Consider the following 19,267-nt stretch of genomic DNA (forward strand, 5'->3'; position numbering starts at 1 on the left):
CAGAGAAGGTTCCATGTTTATCTTCCCAGAAATTGTGAATGTAGCTTAAAATGAGACATGTGGATTGTCTTACTGATCAGAGAGGCTTTGTCCCAGATTTCTTTTCTTTCTCTTATTTCCTTTTCTTCTTTCTGCTTCTGTGACTCTTATTTCTTAGGACTGAAAAAAAATTGTCCACCACTTGTGTACCAGAGAGGGCCCCATCTTAGATGTCGGGGGAGGCAGAGATGATCGCCTCCCAGGGAACTCATCACTCCGTTTCTTCCTGTGACCACAATTTACCAGAAAGCCACTGCCCTTGGAGTGACGCTCCACGCCACGCCAGTGGCTGGGACCAGGGAGGCCGGGTTTGGCCTCTGCTCAGACCTGAGGGCGAAACCGGGCCCCAGGAGAAGCCTCCGCCCGCCCCACGGCCCGCGGCTGCCTGGACTTCACGCTGCGGGGTACCGGTGTCACACTCGGTCCAGTGCGACCTGCTCCTCCATGTGCCGAGGTTTCCACACTGACGTCATTATTCCGCCCCTCCCGGGAGAGGGCGCGCTCGGGGAGGCAGCTCCCGGCCGTGATTTGACAGCGATGACCTGGGGACTGGGTGGGCGCGGGGCTGTGGGAAAGGAACCGCTGAACACACACCCCCGCCCCGTTTTCCTTTGCTGAGGACCCATTCCCGCCCTTTCTGTGTCCTGTTAACACTGAGGAGACGGGGGAGCCGCGATTCAGCCCAGGAAAGCGGACCAGGAGCCGGCGATGGTGGCCGCGCAGCCCCGCCTGCCGAGCACCTGGGCGCCGGGGGCGGAGTCTCACACACAGCCCGCTCACACCTACTCCTCCGCAGGCTGCGCCGTTTTTTTTGCGGTACGCGGGCCTCCCACTGCTGTGGCCCCTCCCGTCGCGGAGCACAGGCTCCGGACGCGCAGGCTCAGCGGCCATGGCTCACGGGCCCAGCCGCTCCGCGGCATGTGCGATCTTCCCGGACCGGGGCACGAACCCGCGTCCCCTGCATCGGCAGGCGGACCCCCAACACCCAAAGCCGTGGCCAGGGTCCAAACCCAGCTGTCTGACTCCAGATCCACTCCTTCCTCCAACCTGGACCTTTCCCGGGAGCCTGACAGCCTGGCTGTGATCAGGCTCAGCTGGAAGGACATCTCAAGAGCACGCTTACTGCCCACCTCCTCGCCCAGCCCGGCCTTCTCCCCTCAGCCCTCGTGCGCCTCTGTCCTGCCACCAGCCCTTCGGTGGCTCCCACCGCTTACAGGCTGGACCCCGGGTGGGCTCTGGACCCTTCCCTGCTCTCACAGCTCGTCTGCACTTCGGCGGTGCGTCTGCCTCGCTCACCAGGTGTGTGTCCTTCCCAGGAGCAGGAATGGTACCTGGGCACCCATTGCCCTTGGCCCCACTCACCTGTGCACGTGTCGGCCGGCTCCAGCCCTGACCGGCCTGTACTGTCTGTGTCAGTATCTCAAGGTGCTGAACATTAGTGGTGTCTGCAATGCCATTTCCTCTCCTTTTTTCTTCTTTTGCAGCAATGGATGGTGTGCCATTTATGATTTCAGAGAAGTTTTCTTGTGTTCCAGAAAGTGTAAGTTTTAAGCACGATCGCCCTCCCCTTCTGCCCCACTCCCCTTCCCCTGCCCGAATCACTGCTGTCCTCGTGTTCTCCCCGCCCCTGGAAGCTCAGCCCTGCAGCCTACAGCAGGGCTGCCTGAGAGCTGGAAGTGGGTCGTGTTCCTCCCTGGGCCCCTTCAGCTAATGCTGCCTATAGTGGGTGCTTGAGAAGTGAAAGAAGGGATGAGGGTGGGGAGGGAGGGAGGCAGACTAGCAGACACACTCAGACGCAGATGCAGCGAAGGCTTTTTGATTCAAATGTGATGGTAAATTGTACTGAACTTCACCGGCTGTAAATGTGCTTGCTTTCCAAGCTCACCTTACTAATTTCTGTTATCTTTTATTTAACAAAGTCAATGTCTAGCAGAAAGAAAGCTGCCTCACTTCCCCATTGTCATTGCCGCATTCCGTGATGACCACGTTCTCTGCTCTAAAACGCAGGCATCGGAGTGGCAGGGCTGGGCCTGCTAGTGCAGGGTGCCCTGCAGCTGTGGGTCTCCCGCCCACTGCAGGCTAGCACGGACCCCATGATACACTTGAGGCAACTGAGGCCAGGCTGGGCCCTTGAGCCATCTTTAGTGACAGAGGGATTGAGTGAGCTAGCTGGGTCTGAGGGCCAGAACCCAGATCGTGAGAGGCACCCAGCACGCACAGCTTTGCGGGCCCCGCCTGGCACCCCTGTGCCCTCTCTCCGGTGGTGCCTTCCCCCCAGTGTGGCAGTGGCCCTCCCTCAGCTGTGCAGGCCTGGTCCATGCTGGCTCAGTAGACTGCTTTCTGGGCTTTTTAAAATCCTTTCTGCAGTAGTTTGCTTTGAGTAGCTGATAAACATGAAGGCCCTAGTTTGGGCACCAGCTAAAGAATCCTTCAGTGTTTTTCTTGGACCCAGCTTAAAACCACCCAGCTCGCGATTTGACCTGCACTGGAGTTTCCATTTTCATGAAATATAATAGGCCTTCTCTGAACCCTTCTGGTAAGCAGCTTAATCTTGAAAAACGCTCGTGACTTGACCTACGGAGCATGAGTAACTTCAGCTGACTCCACTTGGCCGCGTTGCCATGGAGACGCTGGCGCCTCTCCCGCCCACTCCCTTGGAGAGGCTGTTCTGTCCTGCACACCGGCTCCAATCAGGAAAGTTTAGTGGGGCAGTTAGAGCCTAATGATACAACAGCTGGACCTCTGCTGGATCCCGGGCCGCTCAGGCAGGCAGCCCCGCTCTCGCACCACTCGGGCTGGCAGCAGGAGAAAGCCAAACTGTTTTGTGGCTACTGGCAGAGCAGCCTCAGGAGCTGAGCGCCTAATTCGGTGGCCCTGTCCCAAGATCGGGCTCTGCCGACTCAGCAAGTGCTCAGGCAGGCGGATTCGGGCCAAGCCCAGTGCAAGCGCTTCCCTGCGCTTCTGTGTTTAATCTCAGCAGCCCAGCCGGCAGGGCCTCCCGCAATGCTTTGTAACCGGAGAGGAAATGCTCGAGTGATTAACCTGCCGCTGCTGCATCACGAAGGGGCACTGAGCCCAGTTAGAATCCAGGTCCTTGGGCTCAGAGCCGGCCTCTTTCTACCACCCCCCCCAGGAAATCCCCCGCCTCTGGGCTGCAGTTCAGAACTGTGAAGGCCCCGGGGTTTTGTCAGAGATTCTCAGGTTTCACCTGTTCATCCCCGGCTGCCAGCTGCTGGCCTGGGCTGCAGAAGGCTGGGCTGGTACCCCTCGGGAATACAGAGCGCTGATGATCCCTGAGGGGACTCGGACCAGGGACCTCAGAGACCAGGTTCCCTCCACCCCTCAGCGTGCGTTATTTCCGCCCCGGCTTCTCTGGGCCCCCAGCTGACTCTCGTCGCCATGTGCATTTGATTTTTCATGCTGTCTGGAAAAGCCAGCGTTTTTCAAGAAAGGTCCCCATCTCTATGAAGTTACAGAGATACCCATTAAAATGCAGCGTTACCACCTTCCACCACCACTGACTTCTTAAACGACAGTTGATGGGCAGCTACTTCATTTACCTTGCATTTTCAAAGACCCGGAATTCCCTCCAGCTCCTTCTCTGATGCCAAGGAGTCCCAGGCAGAAGATTGGCTGCCTGCCTCGTGGAGTTCCTTAGACCCGTTCCAGCACACAGACACGGATGTCAGGGCAGTGTGGGGAAGCCGTGGGCGCCTCCATCCCCGCAGCTGCAGAAAGAGCACACCGGCTTTTCCTGTGGGCAGGGAGACACAAGAGGCAGAAATTATTGGTGACAGTCATGGTCTTTCAGGAGAGCCGTGACCCGCCCCCCGGCTGCTGTAGACAGGTGCCTAGGCCGGGGTCCCCACCAGAAGGGACCCCGGTGACGGCCAGGTTTTCTGCGTCTGCTCCTGCTACTGGTCACTATAGTCACATTGATGGTTTCCATGGAAAAGGAGTGGAGAAAACGCCAGATCACAAGGGGGTTTGAAGTGTCACAATTGTGAATAAGAGCAAATGTGAAGAAGCATTTTTCCAGCCGTTTAAAAGGATGACTTGATCTGTATTTTCAGATGCAGCCCTTTGATCTCTTGGGAATCACCATCAAATCTCTGGCAGAAATTGAAAAAGAGGTAAGCAAGCTTCCCAGAGTGGGACAGGTGGGGGGGCCTGGGTCATCACTCACTCGACCCAGGGTCTCCCATCCCCATTAGGGTTTGTGTTCCAGAAACAGGAGGGACCTAGGTGTGGGGTGACCCTCTGAGAAAAATACTTTCATTTCATTCAAGTTTATTTCTGAGAAAAAGAAACTCACTTTTAATGTGTGTATTACTTAAAGTAATAAGACAGAAGGTTTTACATGATGCACAGAACAATCAGTTCTGCTTCATTTTTTTTAGAATGTCATGGCGTAACGAAGGTAGAGGTTGGGGTGTGTGTGGAGAGTTGGCTTTTCCTCCTTCTGTTTTATCATTTGCCACCAGTAGGAGTTTGGGGAAATGTCAGAGGCTCTTGGTGATTTAGAGGAAGGATGACGGTACAGTCCGTTGTGCTTGATAGCCAGACCCCACTTGGCAGCCTGTTTCGAAAGAGTTTGGATGTTTTCCTAATAAAAAAGAAAGAAACCCAGGATTGGAGCACATGTGACAACTCCGAAGAAAGAGAGTTGAGATAATGGAATCAAGCTAGAGGTCAGATCTGCCGGTGGTCTCCCCACTTCCATAAGACAGCGTTAGCGTGCGTGTCGTCTTTCACATGTAGACGGTTGTTAAGCGGTCACATGCTTGCAGCCAGCTCTCCTCTGAGAGGCACATTTGTCTCAAAGATGGAAATGGTAGAACCATTTCAATATTCTCAGTTCCTCTGGGTTTTCTGTTGTGTACCCAGCTTGCAGAAGCAGGTTGCATTATTGAAAGATGGCTGAAATCCAGGAAAATGGAATCAATGTAGTACAACAAATTTCTAAAGCTGTCATAGCAAAAACAAGACAAAAAAGTCCCCTTTTGTCTTTGATTTTCAGTAAATCATAAAAACCAACGTGATTGTCATCTATAGATTTTGGGGGGTGGGGGTAAACTTAGGAAAAAGAATGTCTGGCTACCACACCAGATATATACATGTGCATGGAGCCCCAGGTCAACCTTGCTCAAAATTGAGGCGGCCGTCCGCTTACAGACTGCCTTTGCTTGGGGTCCCGTCCCGCACAGGGTGGCACCAGCGAGCCTATGTGGAATGCCTTTGCCAGGACCTGCTCTGGCTGCAGGCAGTGAAGCAGGGCCATGCGTGGCCTGTGACCTGTCAGGACAGACAAGGTCACACAGACCTTAAGGGGCGCGCGTGGGGGTCGGGTGGTCACGCCCCCTCTCTGCTTAAAGCGAGGATAACAGTAGAACCTGTCTCACGAACACTAAATGGATAGATGTGTGAAGCACTGCAGACAGCAGTTGCTCATCACCCTGGGTAGGTGGGGTAGGTGGTGAGTGCCAGAGACTGGGCAGCTGTGAATGTCGCCCCTTCTCTCCCCGCCCATCCTCCTGGGCTGTAACCAGAGCCCCGTTCACTGAAGCACCTGCTACATGCTCCGCTCTGGGCCTGGGCTTTACCTCCGTCATCACCGATTCTCACCCCAAGTTGACCAGGTGGCATTGTTCCTCCCCATTTCATGGGGCAGAAATTGAGACTGAGAGGTGAAATAATAATAATACCCAAGACAACATTGAGACCTAGCGTGTCATACTCCAAATCTGCTCCATTATGACGTTAAGTCTGTTGCTCCCTGTCCTACTGTTGGGGCTGATGGGGACAGTGGTACCTAGGAGGCCCGTCGACCTGGGTTCTGACCCCGGCCGGGCCTTCAGGTTACCAGGACGGGGTGAAATAGGAGAGAGCCCAGTGTAGAGCCAGTACATGTGGTGGAAACCATCGTAAGTTCTCTTAATTCTCTTCCCCACTAAAGGGCCAAAAATGTGTTTGGTTTGAACGCGTCGTCTTGATGTCAGGTGCTCTGAACAGAGCCTGGTGGGGCAGAATCCTCAGTTCCTCCACTTAACCTTTCTGAGCCTCAGTTTCCTTTTCTGTAAGATCAGGATAGTAATAGAAATGCCCTGTAGCATTTATGGGTTTGACCAGGACAGTCACAGAAGTGGCTTAGAACAGCACCTGCTGTGGCTACTGCCCGGCTAGTTATCAGCGGCTGCTGTCATGGTCATGGTCATTGTTACTACTGTTCCCCTGGTCCACAGGAAGCGGGGAGAGTCGGTGTAAGTCTGTCCTGTTGCAGCCTGGCGAGCTGCCCTCTTGCTGGTGGCGGAGGAGAGACAGCCCCGTTGACCAAGCTTGGGCTTGCTTCCTTGTTTTCAGTGATGGGTTAAAAACACACGTCTGTGTTCTCTGTTGAAAGAAATTAGAGTTAAAGAAAATACAGGGAAACGGGGAGAGGTTAGAAACACTAAATAGGCATAAAACCATTACAGATACCACTGAAGTCGAGGGTGCCGTGGAGACTTTTATTTACTCTGAGGATTTAAAAGTTATTTCCACCAGCCATGCACGTGCATTTAATGGTGATTAGTGTATTGAGATCTACACACTTTGGTGAACGGGCTCCTCCTCCTGCAACAAGGTCAGAGGATTTTCTCTGTAAATAAACTGGAACTTTCCCCTTTTAGCCGCTGAACTCAGCGTAGCTCCGAGGGTTGGAGGCCGAGGAGAAGCTTCGCCCACAGCCCCCTGGCCTCACACTCGGGCTCTGTGGGTTGGCCCTGAGTAGCTGGGGGTCCCCCTAGTCAGGATGATTTTGCCCCTTTCCATTCCCAGTCTGTCTGCCCTGGTGGGGGCGGGGGGGTGTGCTTGGGGAGGGGTCTTGGGGCAGGGGTGCTCCATTGGGGTCTTAGGGCAGGGGTGCTCCACTGGGGGTTTGCTTTCCCCACATTTACACTGTCAAGCCAAGCGCCCTCCCCCAAGAAGGCGGGAGACTTCAGGGCTGACCGTGACCTGCGCTGTCCCGTTGCCTATCCCAAACACCCCCTTGGATCTCGCCTGGGATTCCCAAGCAGCGGGGAGAGCCCAGCATCAGTGGGGGCTGCTTTGTCTGGGGCAGGTGCTCCCCTCCCTTATCCGTCCATGCCCCCTGGGAGACGTGGTGTCACCCCAGCTCACAGCAGAAACCTGGGCTTGGGTGACCGCAGCTATGAAGGAAGTGGGAGTGCTCGCCCCAAAGGCATCATGCTGCCTCCCGTCCAGGACTGGCGCGGGCCCGCTCTCCTGCCAACTTGAACGTTACTCGCCCTGCCCTGCCTGGGGGATGCTTCTGCATGTTAGCCAGCGTGCGCCCTGTCACCACCATTTAGCCTCGGGGACAGGTCACCCGCTGAACAAGCCCCATCACCCCATCAGCCTTGAGCTTGGTGATTAGGGACCCGAGGGATCACCGACAGCCAGCCCAGGAGTGCTGTCCCCAGCGGCCCTCATCACCACAGCGCGGACCCGCCGTGAACTGAGTAACAGATGCAAAGAGATGAGGTGTCGCCTCCCCGCAGTGGGTGACAGTGCGCCTCCAGCCCGCCAACACGAGAATCTGACGAGCTTAAGCAAGAGCGTGCCACTCGGCTCTCCAGCAGGAAGGTGGGACGAGGCTCGCTGGCCGTGTGGGCCGGAGCCGCCCGCCGCGTGGGTGTGTAGATACCGGGTGTCTGCAGGGACGTTTGTGGACAGTGTAGACAATGGAGGCAACACAGCATAGTGGAGGGACACAGTTTTCGAGTCGAGCCCCCCAGGGTAGCATGCCAAATCTGCCACCTAGGCTGGACCCTGGGGCAAGTCCCCTGGCCTCCCCCTCCTCAGGTTGGCGTGCAGGCCCAGGGAGCCCACCCTGGCCGGAGTGCTGGTCCCAAGGCTGCTGCTGTGGCACTGACGGGAGGCCCCGGCAGTCGTGGTGTACGCAGCACCTGGTTACGTTTCATGAAAGGCCCCCAAGGAAGGTCATGATAAAAATCAGTGCCCATGCCATCCGGCAGATATGGGGGAAAAAATTCTTCAGACGTGCTCAGGTGGCATGGGCTGTTGAAGCGGAAAAGCCAAGGTTGTAAACCAATTCCCGCTGTGAAGCTGTCCCTCTCCTGGTCCCCAGCGCTGAGCCCAGCCTCCTTGCGGCCCGACCCCGCCCTCTAGCAGCCACATCTCCTGCCGTCTGTGACCTTCCGAGGCTCAGAGTAGGGGCTTTGCCGTGTACATTACCCCGAGGCAGGAGAGTGTGTGTTTGCTTACCTCCCCTCCGCCCTGGGAGGCGACCAGGGAGCAGCCAGTGGCAGCTGTCGGCAGCAAAGGCGGCGGTGGGGGGGGAGTGCTTTCTGACCCTGACCTGGCCCCCTTGCCCCGGGGAGCAGCCGTCTGGCTCTGCAGGAGGGTGGCCGTGACCCCGGAGGGCTGTGTCCCAGTGAAGCCCTTATTGTCCTCCCTGTTGCCCAAACAAAAGGTTCTCTCTGTTCAAGAGTCGGGAAAAGTGTAATATTTCGCAGCCGACCCTGTGATGAAGCATCTTCTCTGGGAGTGAGAAGATGGGCATATAAATATTCTCTGTCTCAGCCGCTCTTTATTTCCCTTGTAAGCAGTCGTCCTATTTCTCCATCTGATGGACGCCCCATCGCAGCCACGGTGAGAGCTCCCCAGCTCCTCAGTTGGGGCAGCAGCTTCTAAAATAATTCCTGTGTCTCGGTTACCTTTCCTGCAGCCTGTTTATCCTCCCTCCCCGCCCACTACCCCACCATCCCCTGTGGCCCGTCCATCCCCAGCCTCGCCTCCCTCACAGACTGCCCTGTCCCTTGTCTCACGAGTGGTGGCCAGGAGAGGTGGCCTGGACTGTAGATTCCATGCCTTGTGCATAACACTGCAAGCCTCTGAAAATAGGAGCCGGCAATTCCTGTGATGGAAACGGCATCCAGAGTGCCTTCCAGACCCGCACACAAAGCCCTTTCCCCACCTGCTGCCGACCCTCCATGGAAAACCACAGTGCTCACCCTCCCTTCGGTGGGCACCACACTCAAAACCGTGGCAAGGGAGCGCCATTAGCCCACCACACTTCCTGGTGGAGCAAACAGCCTCCATTTTCACTAGGCTTTAAGGCTGAAAGACAAGGGAGAGTCTAATTAGTAAAGGGAGGATCTGATATTAATCACTCCTTTAAAACTGACAAGGGAGGCAGTTCATTTAACCACTTAATTGCTACAGGTTTTTATGGGCTGCTGTTTGCAGACATATTTAATGAAGAAATTATAAATCTAAAGGAGCTTAAAATTTTAATTTTATACCTAAATATTTTCCTTGTTCTTATGTTTGTAGTCAATCCTCAAGAGTGTAGTCACGTGGAATGTTCTTTAAATGAACATATTTGCTAACTGGCGTGATTTCAGTTTTTAAAACATTGGTTCCAGCAATTAGGCATTTTTTTCAGTTCCCAAATGACTGGAGAAATTCGTCTTGATTATAATTGCTCTTAGCCACGCATATCTAATTTGTGTCTTTTTAAGTGTTAATTAGTAAACAGTTTGAGCTGACATCTTTATGTGTTTGTGTATTGAAAAATAGGGCTTATTGCTTATTTAGCTTGGGGCAGATTCCACTAGCATTTACGTCAGGGCATTGAAATTAATGGAAACACATTTGGCATCGCGAGGTAAAAAGAATTTTTGAATCCAACTTCTGTACATCCACTTTGCATGGACTTCTGCAAGCCCTTGCAATATATGAGATTAGACTGGATTTGGGATCTGCATATGCAGGAAGAAAGTGAGGCAGAAGATTTTTGTATCAGTAATGAAATGGCAGAGTCCAATTTTATAAAAGCAAAATGTTCATATCCCAGCACAATTGTTCATTCTTTCTACTTTTGGAAAGCTTTCATTGTGCTTATTAATGTTAAGAATTTTGTAGAGGGAGATGTTGCAAAATGTGTGATCTCTTTGCACCATCTAGTGGTCAGGTCTTAAACTGCAACAGGAAATAAGGTGTTTTCTATCTGTGAGACTTAGTATTTTTCAACACCCAGAATCTTTTCTTCTTTCTTTTTCAGTCAGGAAGCTGATATGTTTTGGGAAAGAAATTTGCCTACTTCATTTATTAAATAAAAGTTAGTTAATTAAATAGAAGTTAACCCTTCTTATATATTGTTCCGCTCCCCTTTTTTACATTGTTCAAAGACATAGAGCTGCCACCAAATTTTTACAGAGCTGTCACACTGAGTTGAGATAATTTCAGCCAAAAACAAAGGCACCTAATGAATTAGTTTAATGGATAGCCATTCCAAACGCATAAAAGAAGTGTTAGGCTTCTTTTGAAATGTGGGAAGTAGCCTGGGGACCTCCACCTCTTGGACTCTTGAGGAGTCTGACCACAGCTTGGGAACGACTGTTTGATGCCACAGACGAGATCAGTTCTCTCCCCATAAATTGTGGCAGACATCATGGGCAGTTTGTCATCTTAAGCAGCTACCCTGCTGATCAGAATCGATTTTTTAATATTTAGTGTTTTCTTTCCGAGGGCAAAGGTTGTGCGTGTTTATTAAAATGCACACATTACAGAAACATTTCAAAGGTGAGAGTCCCCCGTGGTCCACTCCTGGGAGAGACACACATACACACACACGTGTCAAACAAAGATCACAGGAGTTCAACACTGGACATAATATTCTGTATCTTGCTTTCGCACAGACCGGTGTATCTTGCACAACCTTCCGTGTCATTTCACACAAACCTACCTCATTCTTTTTAATGACTACATATGGTTCCCTTTTATGACTGTCATAATTTATTTAAGCAATTCGCTATTGATGTACTTTTGAGTTGTTTCCAAATATTTGCTATTACACCGGTGCAATATATTTCCTTGTACGTGTGTCTTTGCTCCCTGGGTGTTTCTTAGAAGAATGCATGGTATTACCATTTTGCCTTCCAAAAAGAGTGTGCCCATTTAAACTTCCCCTCCCCCATCCTGTGGTGTGTGAGCGGGTACCTGTTTCCCACGTCCTCACTATAGCTAAGCATCACTGGTATTTAAAGGTGAACATCTTTTCATATGTTTATTGGCCGTTTGTATTTCTTTTGTGAATCTCTTCTGTTTGTGCCCTTTGCCCGGTTTTTTCTATTGGCTTATTTAGCTTCTTTTGTTCATTTTTGAGTTCTTTATGTTCTTTGCAACAATCTCCTTTCTGTCCTGTGTTCAAACACACACACACATTCAACCAGTGGCTTTTCACCTTGTTAAAGATGTGTTCTGCTATACAATGGTTTTTAATTTTTTCATGGGCAATTTTGTCTTTGTTTTAAGGTTTTATTTTTGATTTCATGTCCTACTTAGAAGATTATAAAAATATTCGCCCATATTTTTCATACCCTTTGTGTTTTAATATATATAAAACACAAGTATTTAATATATGTAAAATATTAAATACTTTTCAACTACTGAATCCATCTGAAGTTTATTAGAAGGTAAGATCTAGATTCAGCTTTATTTTATCCTAAAGTGTCAGCCAGTTTTCACAACAGTGTTTACTTTCTTCAGTGAGTTTTCAGTATTACTCTTATCGGACAGTTCCATCTGTAAGTGGATCAATGGACATTTTTCTTGACTCTGTTCATCTCTGTTCTTTTTATGATTGCCACACTGCTTTGAATCTGATAGCTTTATAATCAACTTTAATATAAGGTTAGTTCTCCTGTCTGCCCCACCTCAATTTTTCTAATTATATTCACATGATTATTCTTCCAGCTGAACTTGAGAATCTTTTCAGGGGGAGAAACTCTCCATTCTAGATGTTTATTGTGACTGCACTGAGCATATAGATTAATAGAGGAACGACTGGTGAAAAGCCTGCACCCGGGTCTTTGTTTCTGTCGCTCAGCAGAGTGGAAGGGCGTTCTTTGTGGAGAGCCTGCACCCTTCTTTGTAGGTTATTCCTAGGTGTTTGATGTTTTCGTGGCTCTCATGAACAGGATCTTTTCTTCCATTATATTTTCTGTCATTTATGTATCAAAGAGCTGTTGACTTTTGCATCATTTTGTGGGCTGGCTCTCCCACTGACTTCTATTGTTTCTGACAGTTTTTCAGTTGCTTTTCTTCAGTTTCGCAGGCCGGAGTTTATGTCTTCCGCAAATACCAACACTGCCTCCTCCTGTCCCTCTTCCTGTGCCTCACCTGGCACCGCGGCCAGCTCGGTGAGGTCACTGGCCCGCCTTGTCTGGACGGAAGTTTCTAGTTCTATACTAACCCATAATGCTGCATTTTGGCTTGCTGCATATAGACATATCTTTTTTTTTATTATGATGTTAAAGAATTAGCCATCTATTTCTGTTTTCCTAAATGTTTTTATCAGGATTAGATGGTAGCATTTTTTTATTATTATTTTCATAATACCTTTTCTTTATTTATTTATTTTTGGCTGTGTTGGGTCTTCGTTTCTGTGTGAGGGCTTTCTCTAGTTGCGGCGAGCGGGGGCCCCTCTTCATCGCGGTGCGCGGGCCTCTCACTGTCATGGCCTCTCTTGTTGCGGAGCACAAGCTCCAGACGCCCAGGCTCAGTAGTTGTGGCTCATGGACCTAGTTGCTCCGCAGCATGTGGGATCTTCCCAGACCAGGGCTCGAACCCGTGTCCCCTGCATTGGCAGGCAGATTCTCAACCACTGCACCACCAGGGAAGCCCTAGATGGTGGCTTTTGATAAATGTCTTCTAATCATCCATTGAGATGATCATATTTTTTCTCTGTAGGAATGTTAATACGGTAGATTATATTAATAGAGTTCCTAATTCTGAGAGTCTGCGTTCCCCCTCCCCCCCCCCACCCTCTTTGGTTCTGTCGGCAGTGGTGTCACCAAGCAGCAGCCGCCACCCAGGTCACCAGGTCGCTTCCTGCGGCGGCCCAGGGCGTTCATCATATAAATGACGGAGCCATGTTTGGTGGACAGAATTACCTGCCCTGGATACTGTCATGAGTTGTATACCTGGGTCATGCAGAACTGAGGTCAAGATGAATATTCCGTCTTTTGACGTCTATCATAAAAGGATTTTTCTGTCATTTCCTGTCCTTTTGGGAGCTCTCATCCCCCAAGTTTGAAAGTAATACCCCCCACCCCGCCAGTTGAACTCTTAGAAGGTTGCCCAGCATGTAGGTAAAAAAATTACCATAAAGATAAAGAATGGGTAGGGCACGTTCCCAGAGTCATCCACGGCTTCTCCTTTTCCACTCAGAAATCAGTGCCAGAAAGCGGCATTGTTTTAAATATTTTCCACAAATAACCTAGGAGGGGGAAAATACAAATATCCATTCTTAGGTGACATTCAGCTGAATCCTGACACGCTGGCTCACTGAGGGGTGAGCCCCCATGGCTCTTTGCCAACAGAACCGGCGTTTATTCAGCCCCAAAGGCGTCCGTCAGCCCCCAGCCCTGCCCAGAGCCCCATGCCGACACCAATGGCTGGACCCGCAGGTACCCGCTGGGCCCCCAGCCTTGCAGCCTGGGAGGGGCCAGGAGAAGTCAGCTTGTTATTAATCACGCAGCAATCCTAGTGCCACCACAGAATGTGCTTTCCCCCATTTTCCTTAAAATGCATGGCCTTCTCTGTCTTTCATCTTTCTACTTTTAAGAGTCATGGGTGCAGAAATATTTCACTTTCTTGCTTACTTTGTCCCCATGTGCCCACACAAAATGCACTCACAGGGATAAAATGGCAGTTGACACTCTGGTTGGGCAGTTCGTAGGGAATGGTGGGGACTGCGGCAAACTGGAAAGCACGCCTCTCTCTAAAGGAAGCAGCCTTCATTCACCTGTGTGACGCTAAGGGTTGGGGTGCAAGAATGAAGGTCCAAAATTGCCATAGACCCCTATTTGTTTTATAAAATCTGGAAAATGCTGGCATTTTATGCAAAGTCTCTTCAACTTTCAATGTTTATAACTATTTTAAACACCACGCAGGCCACTAGTGTGTGAACCTCCAGCTTGCCCATGTCTGTGCATGGAGATACAAACACAGATCACATGTCGACTCATAATTTCACAATTCACAGGGGTGATGTGGACAAGCCCTGGGGTCAGCACTTTGCCTCCATGAGTTAAATACCACGGATTAGGGGCCATCACACCATCACGCTCAGAGGCTGTGGGAATTCAGAGGACCCACAGCCCACGCTGCTGCTTCCAAAGACTGAAGACCAGAATGACCTGCCCCCTACCTGAGAACTGAGTCCCTAGGCTAGCTGTCTTCTCTCCTTTGCATTGAGCTGTCCCCAGAGCCTGATCTGTCCCTTCACTCACCTATCCATCCACCCGTCCATCCACCCACCTGTGTCTCCATCCACTCATTCATCCACCCATTCACCTCCCCCCTCCCCACAGCCTGTACCATCCATCATTCATTCATTCATTCATTCATTCATCTATTCTGGGCCACAGCCTCTACCAGCCTCTGAAGCTACAGAAATGTCTGAGGCCCCATCCTGACCCTGCACTTAAGGAGGAGATGGAAAGTGATGTGGGGCCCTGGAAGCTAGTGATTAATCCTCCCTGGAGGACGACGAATGTCCCAGAGGGAGTAGCATTCGAAAAGGCACAGAGGTGTGGTGTTTGACAGGAAGAGGGAGGGGAGATCTGAGAAGCCATGTGTGGGGAAAGGTCTGTGCAGAAACCTTTGACACCTCACTCCCAGAGCAGGGGCTGGGGCTCTGCCCAGGTGGGGACGTAGGAGTCACTTCACCGCTCTTTGATGCTCTGTCGGTTCCTAGGTGGAGGTGCTCCTGAGCTGAGGGTGCCCTGAGAGTGGGGGGGCTCTCGCGGCACTGAGCCCAGGGCAGCAGGCTGTGTAGGGTGCTGGTGGGTGTCACCATCCCCCCCCCGGGAGTCCCCGGCTTAGAGCAGGAAAGGGGGACGGGGTGCTGATGAGCGTTGATGAGAATGACCTGGGTGCCCCGGAGTCAAAAGAGGTACGGCCTGAATCGGCACGTGGTCCATGCATTCATCCGGCAGCCGTGCCCCGTGCCCATACAGACGTGGTGCCTGCTCCTGGAGCAGGTGGGTCGCGAGGGGTCCTTGTTCAGCCCCTCATTTAGGGTGAGGCTGAGCAGGGGGGCTGGGTGGGGCTCAGGGTCTCTGACTCTGGGGTTGCTGCTCTCGGGTCAGAGCTGAGCAGCCCAGCAGGAAAGCCAGAAGGGAAACACAGAAGAGGCTTCCCGCGAGGGTCGCACCGACCCCGCTGTGGGCTTGTTGTGGGACCCTCCTGCTTCCCGACCCCGGTGGCCTCGGTCAGGCTTCTCCCCTCTCTGAGCCCCGCTGTGCTCACGTGGGAAGGACAGCAGTACCAGCTTCACTGGGCGTGAGGATTCTGTCCCCGACCCTGGCTTGGGACACGGCAGCTCCTACCCCTCCTGTTCCCTTATTAGTGACCACAGGGCTCATGGGCTGTAGTCCAGGAGCCCTGACCTCCAGGCCCAGCTGTGGGCTCTCAGCAAGTGAGGGGATGAACAAGGCATCTCCCCAGCTTGGGGGTATTTCAGGACCTCCCCCCCTGCAAGGTCTGGGGGGCAGTCCTGGCTTCCCTTCATCCCCCAGGCCCCAGTCTGCACGTGACAGCCCTTCTCGGGACAGAGCCCTCCTACAGGCTTGTCAGCCCTCCCAGCACACGGAGGAGGCCTGCGCCGTGGCACGTGAGGCCCCTTAGGGCCCACTCCTCACAATGGCACCTGGCCCTTTCCTCTCCAGGGGTACCCGAGATCCAGCAGCCAGGCTTCCAGAAACAGATGGGGGGACACAGAGTCCTCGTGTGAGGAGAGGAAGCTTCCCGGAGCTGAAATTCCCAGAGGGGCTGAACCCAGGGTGACACAGCAGGTGTCATGGCCTGGCCCATGGGGCCAGGACAGGCTTGGGAAAGGCAGGCTGTGGGGACGGCCGGGGCCACTGCTCAGAACCTCACCCACCGCCCATCTGCCCTGGGGACCCGCCGTGACTGTCACTCCAGCCCTGAGCCAGACTTCAAGTTGGCTGGTGTCTTGTTCCTTTACTTCCCCCTACCTGTCTTCACCTGGCCAGGGCCCTGAGGCCCAGCCTGGGCTCCTTCAGACCCGCTCTTGCCACATCCTTCTAGGCCCTTCTGTGACCCCACCTGTCCCCCATTTCGGAATTCCACCCGTATTGAGAGGTGCGTGTAGACACCGGTCCTGAGGCTGGTTGCCCCACCAGCAGTGTGCCTGTCCCCGCCCCTGGCCTCATCCAGCCCTCGGGGACCTTGGGAAGTTTGATCTTTCCCTGAGCCTCAGCTTCCACATCTCAAAATTCAGGTTCTAAAAACAATCCCTTACTGCTGTTCCTTGTCTGGAGCCCTCTCGTTGATTTGATAGTTAACAAGACCCCGGGAGGGAAGGGTGGGAGGGTGTGTGCTTGCCTTTACTTCTTTTCCCTCTATTTTATTTAGCAAAAGGTTTCAGGTCGTGGTTCTCTACCTGCTTAACCATTAAAGCCCCTTGGATGCTTTTAAGAAATGCCGATGCCTGCCCTGCCCTCAACCCCACCCTGACCCCAGGCAGGGTCCAGGCAGCACTGGCTTTGGTTCAGACCCTTGATTCCGATGCACATGGAGGACTGCTTTTTCACTCTCAAGAGTGGGTGGGGGGTTTGATCAGCCTCCTTCTGCCATGAGGCTGGGGCTAGAGTGACTTGGCCTCCCCAGTGCAGCTGGAAACCAAGGTCGGCATCTCCCACCGCCAGGATGCTGGCCTCACCGTGACAAAAGGCTCTTGGAATCTGGGAATCGCGTGCTGTGTCTCGAGAGGTCTGATACGTTGGTGGCAGGGTCTTCTGCCAGGGGCCCACCATCCCCGGCCCAGGGAAGCCCCACAGAGCCCCTGACAGCGACGTCTCTTTCCTGGACTTCCTGCTGCTGTGATAATGGCCCATGCCCACCAGAGGGCGCTGTGGCCAGGGCCGGGCGCTGCTCGGCTGGGCTCAGCTCTACGAACCAAAATGCTTTTTAATTGAAAATTTTTTTAATTCAAAAAGGATTTGCTGTTTGTACGCGAGTGCAGGTTTTCCTCATGCAGGAGGCTAATGTCCTGAGTCAACAGATCCGGGCGCAAATCCACCTTCAAAGGTACTCAGTGTTTGCCCAAGGGAGTGAAAGGGCTTCCAGAAGCGGCCCTAGTCTCTTGGGCAAACACTTTGGGGCCAGCAATCCCAGGCAGAGGACAGCGTCTGTGGGAAGGGTTATCCACGGCCTAAGGGGGATTATGACGGGGGACATATGTTGAAATTTCATTTGGGGAGTTAGAGAAAACAAGAGGTGCTTTTCTCCAGCCAAGATAACCTACAAAGGGAAGAATCTCAAGGGCAGGGGTGGGCGGACAGCAATCTGTGCGGCGGGTCCCTGGCCCCCTCCTGGGGCGGCGGCGAACTTGGGCCGTGAGTCAGGAGGAGGCGGCGTGTGTACTCCTGATTCTCCCCCCGCCCCCGAGGGTGAGAGAAACAGGAGTTTAGCAGTTTGTCCTTGAAGACCCTTCTATACCCCCCTCCCGCAGTGACCGTGTCCCTACCCCTGGCCACAAAGACTGGCCTCCGACCCCCCACCAGGGCCCTTCCACCCTGGCCTGTCCACCTGCGCCCCTCGTACCGCCCCCCACCCTGCCATCGGGAGCGCACTTGCCGGGCCCACACCGGCAGGGCAGCGTCCAGGTCTGCGGCCCGCTTCCGGGCCGGCTCTGGACGTCTGGGAGCGCGGGCTTCCGTCTCCCTCCACGCGCTCTCTGTGACCAGCCCCCAACTAACCAAGGCGGCCTCGCTGCCCTGGGCGTCCCCACCACCCTGGGAGCCGGACACTCTGGAAGAGCAGAGGTGGCACAGCCCACAGCTGTCTCCCCAGCACGTGACGGTGCCCCTGCAGGGCGCCTGGCGCTGGGCTCGCTCCCTCACCTCTGCTGCGGGCGGCCCCAGGTGGGCGTCTCCCAGGCAAGGCCTCAAAGCAGCCAAAGCGAGGCCCTCCCCACCCTCTCCCCCAGCCCCTCTTCAGCAGCCCCTCAGCCCTGATGCCTCTGGTCTCCTCTCTGCTCACTCCCATCCACATCCGCTCCTACATCTCACTGATTGGGCTACGGAACTGACCCACAGCATCAGGTCACCTGGGAGCTGGTTGACGATGCAGAATCTCAGGCCCCACCCCAGACCTACTGAGTCAGGACCTGCGTGTGTTAAAGGCGGATCAGCCTGCTGTTAACAGCCTCTTCAGAGCTGGGTGCCACCCTCTCCCCACGCCTGAGGAGAGACCACACTCGCCTGTCCACGTCAGCACTGCTCTCTTGAACTTCTGCCCACCCAGAACTGCCCCTGCTAAGATCACCATGTGTTTTTAACTACCGTGCCCCCGGCCTGTGCAGCTCAGGCACTGCTGCCCTCCTCCCTGGCCCCTGGGTCCATCGTCAGGGCTGGTTTCCTCCTCCCTTCTTGGCCCCAAGTGACAGGCCCATCTTCTTGTCTTCCGACCCTGGGTGCTTTTCTCGAAACAGCTCCACACCTGTAACTCCAGATACCCTGCCCCCCAAGTGCTTCCACTTCCCATCCCTTTATTCCTGGTTCCATATGTCTCCAGCCGGGCTTGTGGCACCCCCTGGGTGCTGCTCAGGGACCACCCTCGGCCATTGGCAGAAATGCTCTTATGCTCTCTCCCCCAAGCTGCTTTCGTCCCGTGTTGCCCATTTGGGTTAAAGGCTCCGGTGCGCCCATGTCCATCCCCTGCCACTCTTGTAGGGCTCTCACCTGGCCCCAGCGCCCAGCACGGGGGCAGGGAATGTGATGGGTGCTGATGGAGCCGTGATGCGCCTGAGCAGCCACCAGGTGGCGGTATTGTCCCAAACTTTGCCTGAAGGCCTGGTCCAGGGCTGCACTACTCCTCCAGCCTCCTGGGAGCTGGAGTCCCCAGACCATGGTCATTAGCAGGAAAGTGGGGCTACTTTGATGGGCTCCCCCACGTAGCCAGCAGATGTGCAGCGAGTGCTTGCCTGCTGCTGGGGCAGGCGGGCCCTTAACCTGCCGCACCTCGTCCTGCCTTCACAGTAGGCCCCGGGAGTAGAGATCATCAAGCCACCTTTTTTATCGAGGTGTAATTGACATATAACATTGTATTAGTTGCGGGTGTACAACATGTTTCAGTATTTGTGTATATTGCAAAGCGATCATCATAATAAGTGGTTAATATCCCTCATCAA

At 53.3% G+C, this 19,267-nt stretch overlaps 1 protein-coding gene across 3 annotated transcripts in view; it reads left to right on the forward strand.

The window, feature by feature from the left end:
• The window catches only part of MVB12B (multivesicular body subunit 12B), a 177,444-nt gene that overhangs the window by 149,550 nt on the left and 8,627 nt on the right, over positions 1–19,267 (forward strand). For all 3 annotated transcript variants that reach the window (XM_004269214.4, XM_049710740.1, XM_033427191.2), the window contains 2 exons: positions 1,524–1,579; positions 4,113–4,172. In XM_004269214.4, the coding sequence (XP_004269262.2) occupies positions 1,524–1,579; positions 4,113–4,172 (116 nt within the window). The remainder of the gene's footprint in view (positions 1–1,523; positions 1,580–4,112; positions 4,173–19,267) is intronic.

The sequence above is a fragment of the Orcinus orca genome, chromosome 6 (genome assembly GCF_937001465.1).
Source record: "Orcinus orca chromosome 6, mOrcOrc1.1, whole genome shotgun sequence".
In the NCBI taxonomy this organism is placed as follows: domain Eukaryota; kingdom Metazoa; phylum Chordata; class Mammalia; order Artiodactyla; family Delphinidae; genus Orcinus; species Orcinus orca.